Genomic DNA, 25,120 nt, shown 5'->3' with positions numbered 1-25,120 from the left:
CATCTATGACAAAGGTAGGCAATCGCCTCGCTACCGAGCCATTAAGCGGATCACTTGACCCAAAGCTAGGATCATCAAAGCTCCTTACACTTCCCCCGCTGCCACATCAATTCCAACATGACATGAAAAAGGAAAGATAGGGGGCTCGTCGGAATTCTATTCATCACAGTTATCGTCGACTAAGAAAGAAAACTCTGAAAGGCCGACATGCAAGCGATTGTCAAGCTCCCGATAGACATATCCGACGGTAATAAAAAATTATGGATATTGAACTGGAAATGACAGTGAATCATGGGAAATTTGGTTGATCGGTGCATAAAAAACTGCTTGCATGTAGATCTCGTTTGTCTAAAGAGAGCCACAGAACAAGGTTATTGGCTAATAGTAAGGAAAAGAAACAAGGGCAAAAATTAAACAGAACGATGAAGCACAACATCGATGACAGTTTGGCAAATCACCTGCTCAAATTGGTACCTTTCCAATGTACAGGGAAACTGAGGATAGATAGATTTATTAGAAATCCCAAGACGTGCCCAGTCACTGAAAGAAAGATGCCGGATACTCAATATCCCCAGTAATCATTTCGAATCTCATCATCAAACTTCTGCTTCACCTCGGGATGGCTCTCAAAATATTCATCCGCTGTCATTGTGCTTATTTTTTGCTGCAAACAAAACAAGACTCTTTCAGAACCAACAAAAATAACAATGGCTATGAAGCAGTAACTAAATTGTGGCAGTGGCCATCATTGGGAAATGCTGCTTCCTCACCTTCATCTCCTGAATTTCAGCTATTTCTTTCTCCAGCCGTTCTGATTCCGCCAAAGATTTCTTTTCTGCTTCTTTTAACTCAACCAGCTGCCGACGAAGAACAGCATAGATAAAAATGAACAGTAATCAAGGGTGTTTCTTGTACCACAGCATTCTTCATGATTCAACCCAAGAATTCTCACCAGGATGTGGAACAGAAAAAGATAGGTATCAAAGAAGTGAGATCTCTCACCAGGGCATCAAATTTGGGTTTGTATTCTGGAGTCACAGTGTCAACATACTTGGGGATTTCTACACCTGCAAATGAATAACACTAAGTCACTCAGCATAAAATATATGAGAGAATAAGCATCTACATATTTAATCAACATGCTTCCATCAAAATAAGCACTGGATTCAGATCATCAACCCAATGTCTTCTCATATAAACTGTCACACTCATCAGCTTTACGATTGAAGTTCAAAAATGGCCAAACTTTTTAATTCCCAATACATATGAAGCTTGTGTAAGATAAAACTTGGTGGGAAAGGAGGAAATGGAGTTCAGGCACATGAATATTTGGCAATGTAGATCTCTGAAGGTTGCAGAAGAGAACTGTAAAAAGGAATTTTCTCAGACCTCATTCACATCTGCAGCAAGTCCAAACATGAGAAGATGACTCACATCAGACTGTATTTACTTGTAGCATAATATAGTGTTGCTAAAAATCATACTGAGAAAAGTTGATCTTATCTTAAGTCAAACCAGATACAGATAATTATTTGCACAGTTTATAAAAATAGAATGAGATATTCAACTCAAAAATAAAAAAAATTGAATGTCCTTGCCAAAAATAAAAGGAACTTGTTTAGAATGAACCTTTCCAGTCTTAGTAATCAGAGACAGACCTTCAATCTTAGTAAGAAGGACCAAATAAAAAATGGGGAAGCTATCACTAAGCCGTACAAGAAACTTTGTTCTATTGTATCCACAATATTGTCTTTAACCCTCAATTAGATGTTATATCTTTGTGGAAGCCAAAATACTCAACCCCATCACTCCAGTAATACAAGAACTGGCTTCAACAGTCTTATTGGATCAGAATTTAATTGATGATCACTGTGTTCTTAATACATTCAGCATTTATTCTATCCAATACAAATTCACCACAAATAAGCTAAGGAAGATACGCTGTGTTACTTCTGCAACCGGACTTTTCACTGAAAAATGGAGTTAATAACAGTGTATTACAGAAATGGAACATATTTCTCAATTTGGTCACAACTTGATAGACACGACTCAGGCATTTCTCAGAGCCTATTTCTTTTATATAATGACATAAGAAAACCTCCATTCAAGAAAATTACAACAAAATATTTCAAGCATCCATCAAAGGCTATCAGGATATGGACCTTACTTTCATAAGCCTGTTTGTACATATCCACCAAGCGCGACCCAATTCCTTTTCGGTAATATTCCCAGTCAATAGGTTCAGGTTCCTACGAGTTATGAAGGAAAAAATTAGGGAACGTTCATTAAAGGAGAAAAGAATTAACACCTAAAAAAATAAAGAGAATATTTTGTTTCTAACAAGACTAGAGAATTAGAACAGAATGAAAATAACACTACATGGACAAAAAAGTCAAACTTATAGCCAGACATGTCATCAATATGTTTGTTCCATCAATTTTTATGTCAGAGGTAAACAAGAGCAATTAATCATTGAACCCGTAATTCAAATAAAAACAGAAGAATTAACAAAAAAGAAGATATTCATATTGAAAAAGAGACAATATGCAAATCTAAGTCAGAGATGATATACAGAATATGAACTAAATTTCATGCATGCATATCCAACAAATGCAGGCAGGAATGCTGCAAACTGCATAGCTTTTATCAGTGGTTGATGCAGAAAAATGCTACTGGCATGATGTACGGTATCCATGTACAATATCCAGCACATGCATAAACACATCTTGAACATGACAGAGGTGACATTGTATGATACCACTTTGCAACATATATAAGTTACCAAGCATGTATACAACACATGATTTGGAAAACCTTTTGCCAATGTGCATTTCTTGATACAACACAACCTTAAAGAACTAACAAGAAAATGATTGTCACATATCATCCTAAGTCCACTATAGAGTAGGTCTTGGGTCTCTGGTCCACTCCCAACACAGGTAGGGAAAGCACTAATTGTTGAAATTGAATGGTAAACTTGTCCTGAGATGGTAATGATGTTGGAATAATTCCTCTAAGCCTTCCAAATTAGTCAAACTACTATGCTAGTCAAAAAGAGGACCAATGTCACACACCTCGGCCCCACTTGACTGGCATAGTGAAGTCTAAGGCAGGCTGCAGTATGCAGTCCCTTCTAGGTTGCATCCACTCCTTAACAGGGCTGTAATCAGCATATGCCTCTGTTATGTAGTCAGCTATGCATGTCTGTAGAGAACTCGTTTGGCCATATCTAGATAATATTGAATCATTTTGTTTTCATTTTCTCTTGGATGAAATCAGACCTAATTGTCCATTAATGTATTCTACTAGAAAAGGAAACAAAATTATACAGATGTTTATTTCCATAAGTTAAAACACAAAAACCTAGAAAAGAAACATACGCTCAACAAGTGATTGGGTTTTCTCTGGTATTGAACAGCATTTTTAACATGTTTGAAATACCTAAAATATCCAGAGAATTCACTTAATTTTGGACGCTGACGGACATTCCACCCCACTCCGCATACCAATTTCCCATACATTAAGATGCTTATGATGGTAAACTCTCTATCCTGTTCCACTATCATTAGATGTATTAATCATTGCAGCATACCTTTTCAATCCTCCATGCTGTTTTCACCAATTGTTTTTCAAATAAGTATTTAAGCAGTGACCATAGCACACACTTATACAAAAAAAAAAGAAAAAAGAAAAATAGAAGAATGTCAACTGTTTAGTTTTAAAAGTATGTTGAAAGAAAAGAGATCATCCTTTCAAAATGAAGATCTCTCACATATAAGTAAGACAAACAGGACACTCTTGATTGACACTACACATATCATCAGCAATCTTCATTAGCAAATAATGAAACAAACATATACAAGGAACATCCTCATGAAATTTCAAAGGATTTACCCTAGAAAAGGTATAAACACAAATAAAGGTGGATACAGCATTTAAGATACTAGGTAAACAATAACAACCTCATCAGGGGAAAAGCATCTTATTCTAACGCAAACAGTTGTTAGAAAACGGAAGGAATCGATCTCAGCGTCTCCAAGTTCTTGTATCCTTTCTTCACATTGTTCATGTATCATATAGATCGAGAACTCTATTATTAATCTACGATTGAGATCTAAAAGACGGATTGTCTAAAGCCAGGCCATCGTCCAATCAATCGACCATTGAGATCACACAGTTGAACGTCTCCCAAAGAGCACCATAAACAGAAAAGCACTCCCATAACAGAAGAAAATAGCGGATCAAAGGCCTAAAAGAAAAGAAAACGAAACCCTGGATCCGATATCGCTTGGACTGGAATGGGATTCGGGGGAGGGGGGGTTCTATACCTGGGAGAACTTGGTCTGCAGTTGGTGATTGACCTCGTCGAAGGAGCGGCGAAGGTTAGCGAATTCTTTGCGGGCCTCATCGGAGACGAGGACCTTAGCCATGCCGTCCCAATCGATCGACTTGGTCGCCTTCGCGGCCACCTCCGCCACCTTCTTCACCCCGTTCCCGCTCATCCTCGTACTCCTCCACCGACTCTCCTCTTTCCAAAGGCGAAAGCGCCTCTCCTGTCTCTTCCCTCGCTCTTCGTACCGATCGCCGATGGGGCAAGGCGAAAGACAATGGGATGGCGGCCTTCTCGACCACAAGGGATCACCCGGAACGTTGGCCATCTGATGATCGAACGGTCAGAAATGGATCATCAGCACTCACAATCACCGTCTATCTGGAGTTATAAGAGTCCATCAGCACAACCCGTACTCGATCTTTTAGTATTGCGATCATGTAATTTAAAATTTTGTATTAAACCTTTTATAATTATAAAAATAAAATAATTGATTTTATTTAGTCTTAACATTATCGATTATAATAATAAAAAAAACGAAAAAATAATCACATGGGCCTAATAGCAATTGTCATCGTCGGATGTGACTTACACCCAGACATCAAGTGATGACTCATACTCAGACATCAAGTGATATAGCCCGAGCGACAATATTGATAGACTGTTATTTTTTTGCCGAATGGGAAATGTGTCAACGGGAATCCCGACTACCAAAGCTAGTCTAACTAAAATGGCTCCACCAACAACAACGGGGTGAGCCTTGCATATGCCGCTCTCCCCTTTCTTATACCATGCTCAAATAATTGTTTGTTTTATCGTTCATTCACGAAATGATAATTCATCAAGTAAATCGCACGCATCGCCACACAAAATATCGGTTCAACTTTGGGAGCATTTGATTTATTCAGATGCAAGAAACATTTAAATTCAAAAAAATTACTTCAATACACGGATTAGCTGTCAAAGCGAGTAGAAGATGAACATTATTCGAGTTTAGTTATGACTACATGGATAAGAATCTGATCATTTACCATTAGCCATGACCAATTACTAAAAGTAAAGATTAAGAAACAAAGACACTAAAAAGAAATCCACAATTTGTAGAGTTTCAGCTCAACGCATTAGACGGACTCCAAGCAATCCAAGAAAGAAAGAGTAATTCACGCAAATAGGAGTGATTAGTTCAAGTGCATCTTTGTGAAGAGGCAGGCACATGAGCATCCAAAAGAGAAATGACATGAATGAGTCCAGACAAGAGTACACACGTAACTGACCCTACTTTGAACAATGAGTTTTAGCACATAATTGAGAAAGCAAAATCAATTAAATCTTTGATCTAAACTCTTTCTTTGGCACATCCTTTGCAAAGGACTGCTGTCTTGGGTCAATCAGCACATGATCGAGTTTTAGCGTTGGCAAATGTCACTGCAAAGGCTGTGAATTTTGATTTTGATGTGCATGATAAGGGTGCCAAAAGTGTTAAACAAAAGAATATTGATAAGTAAAACCTCAACAAACACCACCTGATCAGGTAGAAAGTTTCGGGCAACGAGCAAGACTGTTCATTTCCAGGGGAAGAAAATTTCCCTTGGCAGCACTGTTCTACGGTAGACTAAGATTTCTTCAGGAAATAACTTTCCCTTGGCAGCACTGTTCTTCAGGAAATAACTTTCCCTTGGCAGCACTGTTCTACGGTAGACTAAGATTTCTGACCCTGATCAAAATGCCTCTGGGAAAGCAATAGTTTTGTCCGTTCTAGAACGCCGAAGAAGATCGAACCGCCAATACCAATCCATAGCACTCTTGGTCCGATACCCTGTCAAGAAGCTCAAAACAATAAAAGGTAAACGAAACATTGATCTTCATCAAGAAGCATTATAGTTTGCTTATGCAAATAAAATCTGCATATGGCAAAATCTTATAGCAGGTGGCTCCTATACCACGAGCAAAGTTGTATTCGGAGTTCAAATCTACAGTAACCAAGTAGCATACTTTAAGATTGTTTCATGCGCTAGTAACCATGTAGCATTACTTTAAGATTGTCCCATGCACCAATCATGATTCATTGTGTAAGTTCATGGGCATATTTTGGCATCGCCCACGTGGATCCAGGCAAGCAGACACGACGATGCAGACGTAGAACCTCAAGTACGATGTGGCGCGCAGCACACACGTGGCGGGCAGCCGCTTGCCACCCCCTCCGTACGAACGACATCATCACAGTACAACCATCCCGGAAAGCTCGGGGCAGCGTCGCGTGGCGCCGATCTATGTAGGTCGGTCGACGCTCGTACAGAAGCTTAAGTCGGCCGCCACCCGAGGAGCCGGCCTAGTGAATTGACTCCATACAAACAACATCATCACAGTACAGCCATCCCCGTAAGCTCGGGGCGGCACCGCGCCGCGCTGATCCGTGCAGGTTGGTCGGCGCTCGTATAGAAGCTTAAGTCGACCGCCACCCGAGAAGCCGACCACAGTGAATTGACCCCGTACGACCAACTCATCCCCACAAGTATAAAAGCTAACCCTCCTTAATCAGGAGGGAGAGGCACTTCAGACACTCAGCTCCCCCTAGCTCCACTCAACACTGACTTAAGCTTCGAAGGGGTCGAGTCGGGAAATCCCCCTCCCGACCTCGACCTTTGTGCAAGAACCGATAACGAAGCAGCAGCAACCCGCCGAGGGAGAACTGCACTCGGGAGACGAAGCTTGGACCTAACCCAACCCAATGTCGACGCGACCCGAGCATCCGCGTGGACAACCTTGCGCATTTGGGATTGGACCGAGCTGTGCTGACACCTCAGCCACGGCGTAAAGGTTCACTAACAGTTCAAAACATGTGTTTGGAGTTGGTGTTCAAACTCATAGATTATATATAAAGAGAGCAATCAAACTGTTGTCGTTGCATTGTTTTCACTAAACTATAAACTAAAGCATTTCTCCAGAACAAAACATTCATATAAATATGGCCCTCATAATCATTGCTGCAAGTTACTTCAGTCTAGCTAAATTTTCTGAAAGCCCATATTTCGTTTTACCAAAATAGTCCATAATTCTAAAATATATAAGGTCCAACAATGTTGGTACAAGAATTGAACATTTTAAAATACTGGATTGTTACTAGCATTATAGCCTCTGAACAACTCCACTAAAGATACTTTTTTTTTCAATAGTCAAAAACTTGGAAAATAATTTATATGATGGATCTACACACATGGCAGGTCAGAAATTAGTATTTTTCTACAGACAGACATCATTGACAATAGCGTAAAATGGAACCTTCTAGATGGATAAAAAAGATACGGGCAGAAAAACACAATCAGAAACAACCAGACCTTTAAGAAAGCAGCTGGACCTTCTTCTCTCAAAATCGTCTGAGCACAATTAAGTAGCCCCTTGTACTGGTTTGCTGAGCCCTGCAACCCAAGGCAGATGAAGTGGATCATTCATGTACAATTCCTGCACTTCAGAATAAGACTTGAAGAAGATGTTGTTACCTGAACCATTAATCTCGTCTTCATGACATCAAGTGGTGTAGTTATCGCTCCAGTTATTGCACCTGAAGGCCAGAAAGGTTTATAAGAAATTAGAACCAAAACGGTACGATAAAAAAATGCTATATCCAAAATGTTACAAGAAAAACAATGGTAGAATCTTTAGTAGATTCAGCCATTTCGGCTAACATGTTAGCTGATATATGAAATCAATAATAGCTACCAAAATTTGACAATTCAATTACAGTTGGAAGATGGCCAACAACTGTGAGCTACTTTCCAAATATGTCAAGGTAGATCCTAATTGTAAATTATTTAAACAATATCAAAATGTCAAGTTAACCTAAAAGATATCAATAATGATGAAGAAATTCTAACATGAAAAACTTGACCACAAGTATGTATCTGACCAAAACTAGTAGCTTGGAGCAAGGTTCGCAATATCGTATCATACCGGTATTTCGACCTGGGCTCGGTACCGGTACGGTACGGTATACTGAACGGTACACCTGGGTGTACCGAGTACTGTAGCACTGCTACAGTGCCTCGGACCAGTAACAGTCGGTCCGCGTACCGAAAACCTGTCAGACCGGTACGTACCGGGCTGTAACGGACAAACTTCTAAACAAGATGTTGGATGTAATGCTTATGTCTGTCCGTTGTCTTTTGGCATGTTCATGCCTTGTACAGAATGTAAAGGGGCGGCCGAAGGCTTAATAGTCCCATTTTAGTTGGGTTGGTGGCCTCTTTAGGCTTGTAAATAAAGGTTGTGTCATGTGGACACGTTCGAGAGCTTTTCGGTCTGTAATGGACCATTTTACCCTTTGTTGTGCCACTATTCAGAGCTTGTAAAGTCTGTTTGTAATTTGCATTGTCTATGAAGTGTTTTTCGGACATGTTTGCTTGTGGATCCCGATTGAGGCGTTCTCTTTAACCCGTTCTCTCTTTTGTTGGTCCTAAGGGACAATGGGAGGCTTCAGGGAGGCTGACCTTTGCGGACGGACGCGCGAGGGTGCCGCACGCCTTAGGCAAAACCAGCTAAGGTCGTGACATTATGGTATCAGAGCGGGACAAGCACTCATAGAAACACTTGACATGCAAACGTGGGGGACCTAGCGGGGCTGCGTTGAGGGCAGTTAGCACACGCGCGACCGTTTGAGGGAAAACGGGCATGGAGATGTAGGGAAAAGAGTCGCTCAGAGGAGCGGGCATCTGAGATTGGCATTCAGAGGAATGGCCAACCCTTCGCGCAAGAGGCACCACGAGAACAGGCAAGCTTGGAAGAATTTGGAGCGCACAAAGGTTGGGATGGCTGAGTTTGAGCTACGGCTCAATGTTGACAACTTTACTTGATGGTGCTCAAGGCAAGCGAGGCGCTTGGCAAAGGACGAGACCATGCAAAGTGGAATGAGTTGCTCAGCGACCGAAAGAGTTGTGCAAAGCTCACAGAGGTGAGGGGAATTGCTAACTCGAAGAATTCGGTACTCATGCATGGGCTTGTATGCGGACGATGGATTGTTCGTGGCCATCCCAAGGCGGGCGAGACTCGGCGCCATGGAGCATTGAAACTTTCTCTTCGACATGCGAAGGATACGTCCGGAGGAGGCTGAAGTGTGCAACGAGTTCAGCATGTTGCTAGGCCTTGAGGGGTGCAGCGGTGGCTGTATTGACGTGGAGGCGCAATCTAGTAAGTGCGTTTGCAAGAGGCAGAACAATGCACAGTTTGTTCAGCAGATCGGAGTAGTCCAAGGGGATGGTGGTCTCCGAAACGAAGAGAGATGTTGCTCCAACGGGACAGTTATCCAGGAGGGATAAGTCTCAGCTCTCCAGAGGGAGAATCATGTGAGACGGACTTCACATGTTGAGGAGGAGTACCTCACAAACAACAACTCCACGAAGCTCGATGGACTGAGCAAGCGGCGAGGAGTCGTCGCATGATCTCGCTTGAGAGAATGCATTGGTGGATGCATTGCGAGATCAAGTGGGGGAGCGACCCAAAGCAACTCAAATGGAGGCACACTTGGAGTCGATATGGAGATCGGACTCAAGGGAGGGCTGACCCGTGGAATGGTGGGCGCGAGGGCCACCATCGACTCAATGCAGAAACGAGGAGCGGAGCAACTTGGGTGTAACTTGGCGAAGTACCCAAGCCGCATGAAGGGAGCCAGCATAGAAGTTGGAACATGGAGCAGAGGCACAGCGCTTTCCCTAGACAGAGGTCAAGGACATGAACTCTTGCAGAGGCAGGAGTAGAATCATGCTGTTCCCTGGGTCCTTCATTATGACAGAGCGGACTCATCTTGCATGGTGCCAAAGACGAAGGGAGCTTCGGGGCACATGCACCTTATCTCGGAGGAGCATTCGATGGAGGAACTAAGGCGACTCAATTTGCGGAGGCGAAGTTGGGTACAGAAGGCCTTAGCACGGGGCAAGAGGACGCAGAGGCGGGTACTCTTGAAGAATATGCCACAGTGTTGCCATTCGAGTTGCTATGAAGGAAGCGGTGCGCAGTGGAGATTGTGCTGGTAGGGGCAGAGGCCCAGGATCCAGACAATGGTGCACAAATTACATTGAAGTCGGTGGACTTCGGGAGCTACTAGGCGACGGACTGTCCTAGAGCGGTGCTTCATCTAGGTGTGACCCAAGAGTGGGTGGATGAAGGTCGATTGCCAAAGGAGCGAACAAAATCGAAGGTGGAGGAGACCCTGCGATGTATTGGCAGAGGCCACACATGGAGGGTTCACAATTCGAGTTTATTCCACAAGGATCAGAATGCAATGGAGATGTCACCAGGAGGCGACATGGTGCAGCGGATCGTGGTGGAACAGTTCGTGGCAATGCGACACACACGACATAGTCCCGTGAGGGATGAGATCATATGGAGGTATGATCGGGAGCTACTGGGAGCTCCGCTTTGGTGAACAACACGACGGCAAGAAGGGCTATGGATTCAAGGAGTGAAGGCCATGGTACCGCAGAGGCGGGTCTTCCGGGCGTGCACCGAATTTTGCATCGGATGAAAACCTTGGTCATCAGCATATGGGGGCTGGGTTCCACCAAGGGAAGAGTTCGAATGCAAGTACCAGTGAGTCCCATGAGAGGGACTTGATCATGCAGAGGTATGATCGAAGCAGCTGGAGAGTTGGACTGCTCCAGAGCTCACATTCGCTTAAGGGAGCCCGACAAGTCAGAGGACAAGGTCGAGTAAGCGAACGTTGCTACCAAGGAAGCTAAGGAGAACAGAATCGGTGCAAACCCTACAATGTGATGGCAGAGGCCATGCATGGGAGTTGCAGTCTGTCTTTCCATCGACCAAACAGACTGCTTGGAGAACACAGAGGTGTTGAAGCAGGAGGTCGAAAGGGGCGAGGAAGCGACGATGAGTCCAGAGGGACTTAGCTACCCAAAATCAAGCATCAGTTAGAATGGAGGTGGACTCAGAGGAGTGCCACGGAGACATCTCTACTGATTGTGAAGGAAAGGGATACAGAGGCGAAGCGACGGATAGTAGGGCCATGGGCATGGCAGCGCCATGGTACCGCAGAGGCGGGACTTCCGTGCAAGTCATTGATCCCTTGCTCTCACGGAGGGAGAGCGCTTGGTCGTGAAAGGGGCCGAGGAGGTGGAGCATGCAGAGGCAATCTCCAAGTACCGAGACAAGGCTGAAGGGCAGAGGCCAAGAAACTTCGTAAGACCGGTGTCAACAAGTTTCTCATCAAGATAGCCGTAAGTGAAGGACTTCGGGTCATGCAAGAGTGCACGACCAAGGAACGAAGCAGGCAGTACGTGGTGCTGTACCTTTGCTACTCAGTGGAGTAGGCGGCAGGGTTGATGGAGAAGACGGTACAATCCCAGAGGCGACCTCATCTATCAGAGAATTACTCCAAGTTGGGGTGAAAACTTCCTGCATTCCAGAAGTTCAATGGCATTGAGAAGGTGAATCACAGTAGCTAACTCAACGCAAGGAGTGCAAACACTTCAAGTGCTTCAGAAGTGTGAGCAAAGAGCAGGCGAAGGCCAGTAACCAGCTCGATGCATGAAGTACAACCTCGAGGAGGCGGGCGAAGTCAAGTAACCTTTGCCTTCTCAACTCTTAAGAGAATGGGCGAAACCGAGTACCCCAGTTCTCTTATCTATCCAGCAGAGGAGCTCTGCACAAGTTCAAAGACCCTTCGAAGATAATGGAAGACAATAGTTGTCAAAATCCTCACCAACGGTGATCAGTGCTACTGAGAGTAGATTGTCCGCTTCATTTCCCAACGAAATGCCAATCGAAAGCGGAAGTGATGCGAACCTACTTGGATGTGACAACTAACTGAAAGAAGAGTCAATGAGCAGATTTTGTGGAGGAAGGACCCAAAACTTCAGAAGTTTGCGAGGGGATGCTCGTTAAAGCTCCAACAAGCATCCACCCAGTTCAAGCAGCATGTGGAAATTTTGAGAAACTGGCGCAGTAAGAATGGTCTTTTCCTTCATTTGGTGGATCCGCAAGAATCGACAAGGATCAACACAACTCAGCCAACCCCACACCAGAGTCAGAGTCATTGGCGAGTTGAAGCAGCATGGCGGATCAAAGGTTCGACTACTCAGAAACAGCAGCGGAGAGCAGCTGGGAGCCAGGAGGTGCATTGCAGCTGGAGCGGAAGATTGAAGACTCAGCAAAGGCGAAGAGTTGCAGTGTTCACAAAGGCTTCGACGAGGACGTCGAAGGGATAAGTGGGGGAGAATGTAACGGACAAACTTCTAAACAAGATGTTGGATGTAATGCTTATGTCTGTCCGTTGTCTTTTGGCATGTTCATGCCTTGTACAGAATGTAAAGGGGCGGCCGAAGGCTTAATAGTCCCATTTTAGTTGGGTTGGTGGCCTCTTTAGGCTTGTAAATAAAGGTTGTGTCATGTGGACACGTTCGAGAGCTTTTCGGTCTGTAATGGACCATTTTACCCTTTGTTGTGCCACTATTCAGAGCTTGTAAAGTCTGTTTGTAATTTGCATTGTCTATGAAGTGTTTTTCGGACATGTTTGCTTGTGGATCCCGATTGAGGCGTTCTCTTTAACCCGTTCTCTCTTTTGTTGGTCCTAAGGGACAATGGGAGGCTTCAGGGAGGCTGACCTTTGCGAACGGACGCGCGAGGGTGCCGCACGCCTTAGGCAAAACCAGCTAAGGTCGTGACAGGGCGGTACGGCTCGGTACGGCAGACCCTGGCTTGGAGAATGAACAGCCTTCCCAAGCTTCTTGCTGAAGAATTTATACATTTTCTGATTGAATACTTAGTGCAAAGGTCTGTGTGTGTGTATATGATAAAAGAGGGAAAAACTTAAATATAATACAGAACAAGATATTACATAGTTATGACACATTGACTCATGAATAAAAGTTTCATGTGGGACATTTCTAGCATCACAGACATAGATAGAAGGGACAAGCAGATATTTGGTACCATAGCAGACAAAAGAACAGGCAAATTTTCAGTTGCAAAAAAGAACTACTTATATTTGACATTATAAGATCAAGCCTGCATCCCAAGATATGCATGGAGATGATGTTAAGAAGCACCAGTAGAATTTGAGTTTACCAGCAAAAGCACCAATTATAGCATTCTCTGGATCATTTAACTCCCTCCTTGCCTGCATGAACAAAGAAAAAAAGGAAAGATTTAATTACTAGCTCTCTCATTTCGCATGGTAACAGTATTTCTCCATCCTCATAAAGTTCCTCTAAAAGAAAATTATTATTTTTAGTGATGGCAATAACCCAGGTCAACTCAAGCATTGTGTAGAACCAACAAAACAGAACCAATTTTGGGCATGATGGTTATCAGAAACTGGAACTGGATATTAAATGAGGTTAACACATCAAGACAATCTACAACTAACCTTATCAGCCTGGATGTGACACAATTTATCTGATGTTCACAAGTCATCTTAACCCGGTATGTCCAAATGCTTAAACCACACCTGAGCTGGACTTAAAATAGGACAAAGGTTTTTATCCTGACCTAGATTTCAAACAGGCCTGACAAACCCTGGTTTTCCAGTATGTTCAAATGCTTAAACCACACCTGAACTAGATTTAAAATAGAACACCTGAAAACCAAACCCTGGTTTTCCGGTATGTTCAAATGCTTAAACCACACCTGAACTAGATTTAAAATAGAACAAAAGTTTTTAGTCCTGGCTTGTACTTTGGACAGAGAGGTCTTATGAATTCTGGTTTTTTGAGTTGAAACTGCCACAAAAAAAGTATAATAAGCTTATCCCTTTTGTAAGAACCATCATCAATTCTATATATATGACCAACAAGAAGCATTCAGGTTAAAATTTTGTTGCATCACATTGTTTGCAAGAATTCGACATTAACCAATCACCAAAGTAAAAACAAATTGCACAATTGAAACTTATATAATTACGGACAAAGTCTCCCAGATCTAGTAATCTAGGCAAGTAGCAAAAACATACTCCATAGAGGACTGAGTCAAAAAAGTTTCTTGCTTAGATATGATACAGTTGGTTATAGACAGAATTATGTTGCCAATGAAAGAGATATACATTGGTTAATGATGATGGCAAGAGAAAGGAAAAACCATATATCAAACAAGAAATCCACTGAAACACGATAATCCAACTAAACATTGATCAAGGTGAAGCTAAGGTTTTGTTGTTTCTCTCAGATATGACCATTAATATAACTTTCAAATGGATGAAAATATTCAAGGTTTTGTGCCTTTTTGGTCCTAAATTGAAACTTAGTGCAATGTGTTCTAACATAACATTGACCCACGCAGGAGATTCATGCACTACCGCTCTTTTACTTGTTTCTTTACCATGTTTTGTTCAAACAAATTTATGCTAGAATATGTTGTATGCTCTTCTTATAGAATTGTATTTCTATGTGGATCCACCTAAAGAAATTGTATTCTTATGTGATTTTGTCCATGTACCATAAAACAACCTTCTAATCATGTCTACAATGATACAATCACTTAAGCAAAATTTCACGTACTTTTTAGTTGTTAAAACCTTCTTTCTAATAATGGTCGCTTTGCTAAGCACATCCAGGAAAGTTGATGGTCTACAAGGAAAGACTACATACTTCTAAATTCAGGTTATTTGAAACAGATCAACAATCACCTACAAACGCACATGCAGAGCATCTCTTGTCAGTGGAACTACTATGAGCTCATATGAATCTTACCGCAATCTTATATCCAATTCGAATCTGCTCATATATACAAAATTGTATTGCATCAAACGGTAGATCCCGTAACAGAAAAGAACTATATCCCTGCAACAAAGGGAACCTCAGAAATACTGAAATAGAGAATGCAACCAGTAATAGTGCTAGAATCTGAGCAAACAATAAATACTGCATTAGTAGCCAAGAATAGGCCATGGTAAACTCATGAATAGACTATACAGCACATACAGCATAAAGACCTCTGAACCCTTCTTTAGCAACAATAAGACGAACAGCATTTGGTGCAGAGGTAAATTGCCCAGTCTGCATCCTTTGTTTAACGACCTAGAAAGATTAACAATCAGAACAAACTTAAGAAAATGATGATTTTCAATTGAATGTAATATCCTCACCTCTGTTGGGACACGAATAAAAGAAGAAGCAGCTCCTCCAATAGCACCTGCAGTCTAAGTGATTTTTCCCATTTCCTAAGAACCTAATATGCATTAAAAGTAACAAGATTCCACCAGGCAACAAAATAGCACCAACTAAGAGTAGACAAAAATTTATACCATATCTATTTCAAGCAACAGACACAAGTTTTATGATCATCAAAAAGACCAAAAACAACAATGCAGCTTTACATTGGAAAAGAAGCTTATGTCAGCTAGGATAATAGAGGATAGCTTTATTCATACCAAATCTTTTATAGAAAACTCAAGACCATAAGTTACTTCAAATTAAGCATAATTAATATCATAATAAAATACAACAGGTTATGCATAGTGTAAAGCAACAAAAATACCATTTAGATGTACAAAAATGACCTGAGAATCAGCAAGCAAATAGATAACTTAACGAGCTAACAAGCAATCTATTGTCTATGTGATGAATCAATCAACCAAGTTTTCTAGCATTTTATATGATCTCCCACAATGCTGACTTAGTTGACACAACACTCTTCCACTAAAAGATTCACATCTAACCCTTACGAAAAAGGGGCACGAAAACAAAAAAACTATCTGTTTATCATTCTGCAAATATCACCAAATTTACATGTTCGGAAGTAGAAAAGGCCATTATCCAAGCCTTTTCCACATCAATATTGGGTCAGTCATATAGCATGACTTGAACTTCAGAAGGCTCCACGAAATACTGAATACCCATTATGACCTGCTCTTAGCCTAACCATCAGCCCTCTGAATTTGTTGCTTCCTACCCAAAGCAAGCTTTAAGTAATTGAATACTTTTCATAAAACTTGAGCCTAGTTGGAAGGCAGCAAAATTACATTCTATTTCAAACTCAAGCTAAGAATCATAACAAAATTTCAAATAAACATGTAAACATGTTATAGAATTATATAAGTATACTATCTTGCCTTTCCCTTTAAAGTGAAACTTTGTTCCATAGGTCAAATGGAATTTACTTGCACCAGTAAACCTTATTTATGATATATTCAAACTAAAAACAATGGCAGCCTAGCCATCCCTGTTATGTAAGAAAGGGAACAGAATGCTGAACAAAAAATTGACTTTGACCAACAAAACACAAAAATAACCAACTTAAAGTAAAAGGGTAATGTTGGACCTGTCTGGATGTGTTAAAAGCTGGTCAACACAATTATCCTGATTAACAAATGGATTGAGTTAATAATTAGGAATTTGACCCAAATAATGTGCACTGACCCAATTAATAATTGAGACTAAAATGTTATCGAGCATGATTATTTAGATTGCTAAGTTATTCCAGCCATGTATAGGTCATAGATATGGATTAGATCCTGTAGTTAATGAGTTATTTGTATTTAAAATGTCAGATTAACCATCATCATGAACCTGACGTGACTTAACCTGCATTTAGTCAACAGACTATATAAGTGGGTCAAATAATTTCAAATGCAGATTAACCATCATCATGAACCCAACCTGACTTAACCTGCACCAAATTTGTATTAATTGCGTCACATGGGCTAGGCCGTCAGTTAGATTTGGAAATTTGATGTCACCATCAACAAGGTCCAGTGCAAGTTTAATACTTCCATCCTATTATATAAATCATAACACAAACCACATCAAACTCAAGTAGACCACCTCAACAAACACTGACTGACAAAATGGCCAGAGCGACTCCTCTTATAGTTGATTCAGAAACAGCAAATAAACTTTTGAAAAAGAAACAAACCAATTAAGCAACCACATGCATTTATTTCTACAGATGTTAGAAAGTTCCAATCTCAGGCTGATGTTTTATGTCATTACCAAAGGGTGGACCAACCAGATCATAAATCTTTTAACAAAAGACTATCCAAAAAAGGTCAGGTCCACTGATGTGTGCTGTACTGACCTCACATAATGGTTAAACACATGTAGATGGCTATGATTCATGGCTCCTGATGAAATGTTCACCTGCTATACCCTTTTTGCAAACATAAATAGTAAACATCATATGAAATTTGCATGAACCTATCAAATGAGAAAAATATATCTGGTACACTGGAATACACAAATCATAACATACACTTTGCACCATCCTCACACTTCTATGCTTCATAACTCCTTAACAAAATGTTTCTCTACTAGACTTCTTTTAGCAAAAGTAAGCAGCAAGATGAAATGGAAATTGTTTAACTTACCAAATGAGCAAAAGCGCTGAGATTCTCTGGAAACACCCTCAATAATTTTTGTTTGGTAGGTTCATATATACCCACAAATATAGCAGAGGCCCTGTTAATCAAATTTGTAAATGTTTCCGGATACTTTTGACTGAATAAAAAGAAAGTAATATCAATACAGCAAAAGCCCTCCGATGCAAAAGGAAATGGCAGTAAATGATCTATAAATTAGGCAATTAGGACAAAAAGAAAGTTAATCAGAAACAATAACCATGCACACCATTTTTCTCCCTTCAAATACTTCAAGGCTCAAGCTCCAGAAAGTATGTGACATAATGAATAACTTAAAAGCAATAAGCAGTCTTGAAAGGAGTGATATATCAGATCCTGTATGGTGATAACGGTGAGATAAAGGCTATTCTTATATTAGCTATGCAGCCAACAATGACAAGATATAGGCAATATGACAATAATACGGTACCTCAAGTACTGGCCATAATCATAAAAATTACTTTCAAACAAACTAGTACTACGACATTGATAAAGCTTACTTTATCATAATTAAGGGATAATTTAATAACTTAAAGACAGGTAAGTGTATTTTTCGGTTCATAAGAGAATTAATGCAAGTAGTGAATGGAGTACTCACGGCAAGACCCCAGCAAGGTTGCCAGCCAATCCAGAATACAGGCCTCTCCAATAAATTTTGCTCCCACCATGAGCAGCCTATAGAGAGGACAACAAGAAAAAGGTACATTTGACTGTTCTGAAGTAAATACTGTTGGCTCACCAAAGTTCAAAGAAGTCCAAAACCAGATTAGAACCAGAATCTAGTATCATGCAATTAATGTATAACAGTAGCATGATCTTTTGCTTAAAGAGGTTGAGAAATCCTCTTCAACTAGTATTGAACTACTTCTTAAACCACTAGAGAAGTTAGCTAGTATACATTCTGTCAGGTCTGAAGGTACACGTGTATAAGACAACTAACCAACACATTTCCTCTAGCAGAACAATTCCCATGACTTGTTGTTGTTTTACAATTGAGGTCTCAAAGCTCTCAATAGATTATTTCATTTAAAAACTGCAATTTCTGCATAAGTAACTACCTGAAGCCGGGTTTTTATTGTATCTATTGGATATAGAACTGTTTCAACAACACCACCAGCAGTTGCTCCGGCTATAACACCATCTGAAGAGGAGAAAAATATATTACTTTAAACATGCAAGAGAAATATCTAGTTTGAGTTCTGAATACACTGAAAAAGTCAAGAAAAAAATTGTAGTAATCAATATCTCAATCTCATGGGCCTTCCTGCATTTCTGACCGTGCAACAAAAGCAGAAGCTTGCAGGCCTTGGACTTTTGCAGATTCAACTTTACCAAAGACTAATAAGCTAGGAACATATTGTTGGCTGACATATATGTGATGCTTCGAAAACAATTATAGTAGAGCATCATCAGTTTGACCTTGATAAGGCAAATAGGCTTCAGCATACACTGATCACCCTACAAACAGCAACAGTGAGATTCCCTGCACTGTGCTGCCCTGTATTTTTTCAGAACCACTAAAAGTTTAATGATATTATTTGTCTAGATGTTCACTGCAATATAATGCCCAACCATATTTCTGAATAGAAAAAGTTTGGTATATCTGAACTTTGAAAAGCAATTCAGTTACCTTGCTAGGATACTACTTCTAGGTACTCCAAAAAGAAAATTTATTGGTCTTGTTTCGATACATTTCTTGATGACCCATCAAGCATGATGATTCAAATTAATTTGAGAAATACAAAGACACAGAAGTTACCACATAATGCACGTAAAAAGTTAAACGGTTCCTCGCCCATGGTGACTGAAGCAAATGGCTTCCTTATTTCCATTGTAGAGTTCGAAAAGTTACTTCTGCATACATCTACAAAATTAAAAATACTTATGAGATAGAAAACAATGAAATTAAAATTGAAACAAAATGAACAAAATCAGCTGTTAGTATTTATCTTAATATTAATAAAAACTCAGCGACCAAGGTTGTCAACTCACTTTTCTACCTAGGATCGTAAAGAGGTCAAGAAACTTGGATCAGACGATCAAAACATAGTATTGCAAGATCCTACAATTTATTCAAAACTAATTTTAAGATCTATACATATACTTAATAGAAATTTATAATTTTTTGTTAAGATTTACTAACTCTAGTTTGTTCTTAAGTTAATAATTATATTTTTATTAAAGTAAATGCATAATTTTATAATAGTAATTCTTATATAAATGAATAATAATTTTATGGTTTTGTGTTTTTATTCCAGGTTTACAATGGCTCGGCTGATTCTCCTTTATTACTCAAGAATCTTATCTTAGAAAGACATTACTAAAGAGGTTTTGAATTAGTGAGGATATTTCTATTGTAATAATTAAAGAATTTTGTACAACAGTGATGATAATTGAAGTAGAAATTTTGAGTTATCAATGTAATATTTTGGTTTCTTTGAACTACAGTAGCATTTATAAAGTAAACAAAAACTCTACAAAGCATCACACCAATATCTTTTGCTCTTCTAAGAATAACATGCAGATCCTTTTTGAGCGGAGACAGTAGAGTTCAGTTTCACTAGAGTTGATCTCAGTTGACCCAATCCACAAGCTTGATGATTTTGTCTTGTTTAAAATGTATTCCAGTAAAATAGGTCTAGGAATTCAGATCCTATTGTCCCCATACGACATCACATTTGATCAATGATGGGGAAAAAAATGAAACCACAAACAGCTTATAATTGGTTCAAGGATAACAGATAAAGCGAGAAGAGGGGTGGGGAGGAGAGGAAAAAAGCAGGGAGGAGAGAAGAGTAGGGGAGGAGACGAGAGGATAGGAGAGTAGAGGAGTGGGAGGAGATGAGAGAACAGGCGAGGGAGAAGAGTCAAAAACAGGAGAAAGGAGGAGAGGATATACCCAGGGACATGGCGGCTCCACCCACAGCAGCAGGAGGGGAATGCAAAGAGGTTAGGGCATCCTCCTTGCGTTTCTGGAGTCTATGGGATTCTCGAATTTTTGCTTTTACTGTTTTATATGAGGCCTTTTGAGTCGACGGATTTTACCGAGTCAACATGCGAGTCGGCCCACGTCCATTCAAAAACTGGCTCAATGACCAAGCCGACTTGGCAGTCTTGCTCTAGACTGAACAATTCTATGGTCCAGATCATCATTTTCCTAAACTTGTCAGTGACTATTGAACACCTGAATAGTGCCGGAACACGCTATAAGCTAGGTGATGCATCTAGGTTGTTAATCAACTATGTTAGACCTGACTTGTTGGAGTTCATATTAATAATATGAACAAATGAACAATACAGGGCACATGTAATTATCATGTCAATTGTCAAATATACTTGATTAGGATTCCATACTATAAACACTCATGTAATGTTATTTCTGAAGAGTAAGATTTTTGTTGCAATTTCAGGCAACCATTTGGAACCTCTAACTGAAGATTAAGGTGCCAACTCTATCACATCACATACTTTTCCAGCACAAAACAGGCATATGGTAATGGTGACATGATGCATGGTGTGCACGTGTAAAAACAAAGCACATCAAAAGACAAAAGCACAGATGTTGACAGACAGTACACACCACAGAATGCATTATACCAAATACCTATGGTTGTTTAGAATTAATCATAATGTTTACCTTTGCAAAATCTTTTAGTAAGTTCACAAAGGCCTTGTTTCAGTAAGTTCACTAGGACCATCTATATCTTCAGATGGCATGATTATATTCTATTATCTACCAGGAATAATCTCAATAGAAGCTCGAATATTCTACCATGACTATTACAGAGATTAAGGTTTTGTACTTGATAAAGTGTATTTATGGACATCAATAAACATACAGAATAAGTGGCCAAAAATCACAAATATTGATTTAAGTTGTGAAAATAACTAAAGCTTCCTATCAATGAAAAGCCTCAAGTTTGATCAAAATATTCTATTTTCTACCAGGAATAATCTCAATAGAAGCTCAAATATTCTACCATGATTATTATAGAGATTAAAGTTTTGTACTTGATAAAGTGTATTTATGGACATCAACAAACATACAGAATAAGTGGCCAAAAATTACAAATGTTGATTAAGTTGTGAAAATAACTAAAGCTTCATATCAATGAAAAGCCTCAAGTTCGATCAAAATATTCTATTTTCTACCAGGAATAATCTCAATAGAAGCTCAAATATTCTACCATGATTATTATAGAGATTAAGGTTTTGTACTTGATAAAGTGTATTTATGGACACCAACAAACATACGGAATAAGTGGCCAAAAATCACAAATGTTGATTAAGTTGTGAATATAACTAAAGCTTCATATCAATGAAAAGCCTCAAGTTCAATAAAAAAGAAAATAACCAATTGCCACTGGTTTAGTTAAAATTGTCTAAGTCATGGAGCACCCTAACCCTAGTGATATCGGTCAATAAAGGTTAGTCTATTTGCAACCTTGCAAAGCCCACTAACAACATGTAAAGAAAGAAACCATTAATGGAAGGCGTGAGTGGCATGTAAAATGCCATCGTCTCAAATAGAAGAGTGGAATAAGCAATTGATTAAACAATTTATAACTTTATTGTCAAATCAAAAGGTAAGCATAAGTCCAAGAACGATAGAAAACAATCAAGTGTCAAAGTGAAGCTTGAGTCTAGATGCGTCGTATGCTATGCGAACTCTATACTGCAAAGAAGGGGATATCAACTAACCAACTACAAAGTATAGCTAATATATCCATTAGATTGTATGGTTAACAATCTCAACATAACATCCAATCCAGCTAGTAGTATGATGCGAGGTGACCTGGTGAAATAGTAGGACAACTTCCACTATCAAAGGAAAGGATTGGAGGATCCATGAATGTCACATTATGTCTACAACAGACCAATCATACGAATTAAGCTCCAAACAACAGTCAACTGCATAAGCAGCTTCTAATCAGTCCAAAGTGTGCCGCTTCATATAAAATACACGTTCAAATCACAATGTTAATTAAGCCTACAAAATAGGCACTTGTAAGAATCATTATACACAAGCAATATATGAAGATAACAAAAGACAAGAAGATAGGCTCCATGAGAAATTGTTTTCCCTTTATTTTTTCTTTCATTTTTGTCACTAAAACACATGAACAACAACACTTGCATTGTCCCATTTCTTGTAATCCTTCATATATTTTCTCTTTAGTCTTGAAGTTAGTCGATTATCAAATTATATACATCACTTATACACATGTCTAGAGCTGAACTAGTGACTTAGCGCGGGAATTGACGCCTTGATCGCATGCGGTTCAAATCGAACACGGAATGTTCAAATTGAGGAGCAATACGGTCGAACATGAATAAGAAACATAACCACCCTAAAACTCAAGTATCATACATTTTGAGGCTAATGTGCTGATCAAAATTCAAGAAAGCGCCAAAATAGGAATTAAATGAGGAACCCACCGACGACGATGGGACAAACCGACTGCGGCGAGGTCCAAGATGTGCGCTGGCGACGGAATCCGGGTTCTTACGGGAGGCAAGTTGAGGATGGAAACAGAGACAGAAGAGCCGCAACAGCTCTACAGCTCTAGGGTTTAGTGGATCCGAGAAGAAAGGGCCCAATTGCTTCCCCAGAATTAAGCTGTGTTAAACCCTAAATATATAAATATATATATATATATATATATATATATATATATATATATAGTAAACCATTCAAACGTATTGGACAATATAAAATATTGAATAATTATTAAAACTTGGACAATCTAAAAAGTAATATACTTTTATAAATTATAATTATTTTGATCTTTATTTATAGATTTTACTATGATTTCTTTATATCCCTACGTACATACATATTCTCGTAACACTAATAACAATAAATTTATAATATTTATAAATTATCTTATTACATATTTACATGGTGATTTTTCTAAAAAAAAATATACATTCTAGATATTTTTCAATCTGCATCTCATTTTTTTATTTTTCTCAAATTATACGCCTAATTTAAAAAATATCAAAAATACTCCTCGACAATTTTTCACTAAAATTTTCTAACTATTTTTTTCATCAACTTTATATTATTATATTATTTTCATTTGGCTCATTTATAATTTTTTTTATATTTTTATAATATTTTTATTTGATTCATGTATAGTGTTTTCAAATCTATTTTACAGTATTTTTGTTATAATAGTAAAAACACTATAATAGGCTAAAAATATTATAAAAGACGAAATTTTTTTTAAGGGATAATTTGAGTATTTTTTAATTATAGGTAATGTTGGAAAAAAAAAACAAAATGGAAGTATCGATTAAAACCATCCATATATATATATATATATATATATATATATATATATATATATATATATATATATATATATATATCATCATAAGTGATTCTTGCTTATTTTATTATTTATTCAAGTTACATCAAATTGTTCTATCCAAAAAAAAAATCTAACTCCATAGAAATTGTTGGTATTATTGCAAATTTTTATATTTGGTAAATTCTTATGTTTTTTCATTAATGACAACACGAATGATTATATTTATATTCGTTACATCAAATAAAGTTAAGTTTTTTCTTCTTCTAAAGATAGTTACGACTGTTAAAGATACATATAATATAAAAACACTTATATGTTCTTATAGATAGTTGCATATTTCATATATGTCACTCCATTAGTATTAATTTTTATAAAATCAGTTTTCATAGGGAAAACAAATATGATATTTTCAAGCATATAAAATCTCATTATCCATTTGGACTATCATCTTATAAATCATGCCGCATTATTTCTTACGGATCAATTCAATTTTTTTTTTGGATTTAAATATTATCATTGGTAAATTACATCAGATTTTATAAATGTAAAATGATGAAATATTATTATTATTATTATTATTATTATTATTATTTTTATTTTTAATCATAGTGTGTAATATTTCGATTGGTTTTGAAAAGGAATAAGAGTAAGATTAATTTATATGGATCGATGAATGTATTATTATTATTATTATTTTTAAATATTTTGATCAAAGTTAAATAAAATTGATGAATCAATTAACTTATTATTCTTATATTTTATTTATTTATTTATATTTAGCAATACAGTTCACAACCATTTATGAATTATGCATTATCAAAGCAGGTCATTCAAACCTGAAAAGAAATCTTTATGGTGAGACTTCAAGATTAGGGCATCCCTTGGGAGTCGGACAATCATGGGGGAAGGGACAAAGCAAGCGGCTTCATGTCACATGGAGCTGCATGTTGGGCTGATAGCCCATATTCAGCCCACAGCCCACACCCCCTCTTAATCTAACCCTAATTAAGATTAGGAGGGTGTGATGGCTGCGTTTTAAAGACAGATTAAAGCTATAAAAAGGCAGTAACGAGGCAGATCTTTAGAGTGACGAGATTCCAAAGAGAAGAAGGAGAACAAAACAGAAAAGGAAGAGAAAGA

General features: G+C 38.7%; 2 protein-coding genes across 2 annotated transcripts; both read right to left on the bottom strand.

Moving 5' to 3' along the window:
- Window positions 1–292: 292 nt before the first annotated feature.
- On the bottom strand, window positions 293–4,634 carry LOC135616940 (ATP synthase subunit d, mitochondrial-like). Its single transcript, XM_065116696.1, has 5 exons — window positions 4,329–4,634; window positions 2,168–2,249; window positions 1,003–1,067; window positions 771–857; window positions 293–664 (listed from the first exon to the last, which is right to left on the bottom strand). Exons 1-5 carry the CDS (start codon window positions 4,500–4,502, stop codon window positions 563–565), a joined length of 510 nt encoding a protein of 169 aa, XP_064972768.1. The 5' UTR covers window positions 4,503–4,634; the 3' UTR covers window positions 293–562.
- An 855-nt stretch (window positions 4,635–5,489) lies between these two features.
- LOC135616939 (S-adenosylmethionine carrier 1, chloroplastic/mitochondrial-like) lies at window positions 5,490–23,284 on the bottom strand. Its single transcript, XM_065116695.1, has 12 exons — window positions 23,103–23,284; window positions 19,423–19,527; window positions 18,722–18,804; window positions 18,262–18,338; window positions 17,634–17,724; window positions 15,414–15,467; window positions 15,250–15,345; window positions 15,019–15,108; window positions 13,400–13,451; window positions 7,828–7,889; window positions 7,666–7,746; window positions 5,490–6,146 (listed from the first exon to the last, which is right to left on the bottom strand). Exons 2-12 carry the CDS (start codon window positions 19,493–19,495, stop codon window positions 6,030–6,032), a joined length of 876 nt encoding a protein of 291 aa, XP_064972767.1. The 5' UTR covers window positions 19,496–19,527; window positions 23,103–23,284; the 3' UTR covers window positions 5,490–6,029.
- Between the last annotated feature and the right edge of the window lie 1,836 nt (window positions 23,285–25,120).

The sequence above is a fragment of the Musa acuminata genome, chromosome BXJ2-7 (assembly GCF_036884655.1).
Source record: "Musa acuminata AAA Group cultivar baxijiao chromosome BXJ2-7, Cavendish_Baxijiao_AAA, whole genome shotgun sequence".
NCBI lineage: Eukaryota > Viridiplantae > Streptophyta > Magnoliopsida > Zingiberales > Musaceae > Musa > Musa acuminata.
Note: the sequence above shows the minus strand (reverse complement) of the source record. Positions and strands in the feature narration are given on the sequence as shown.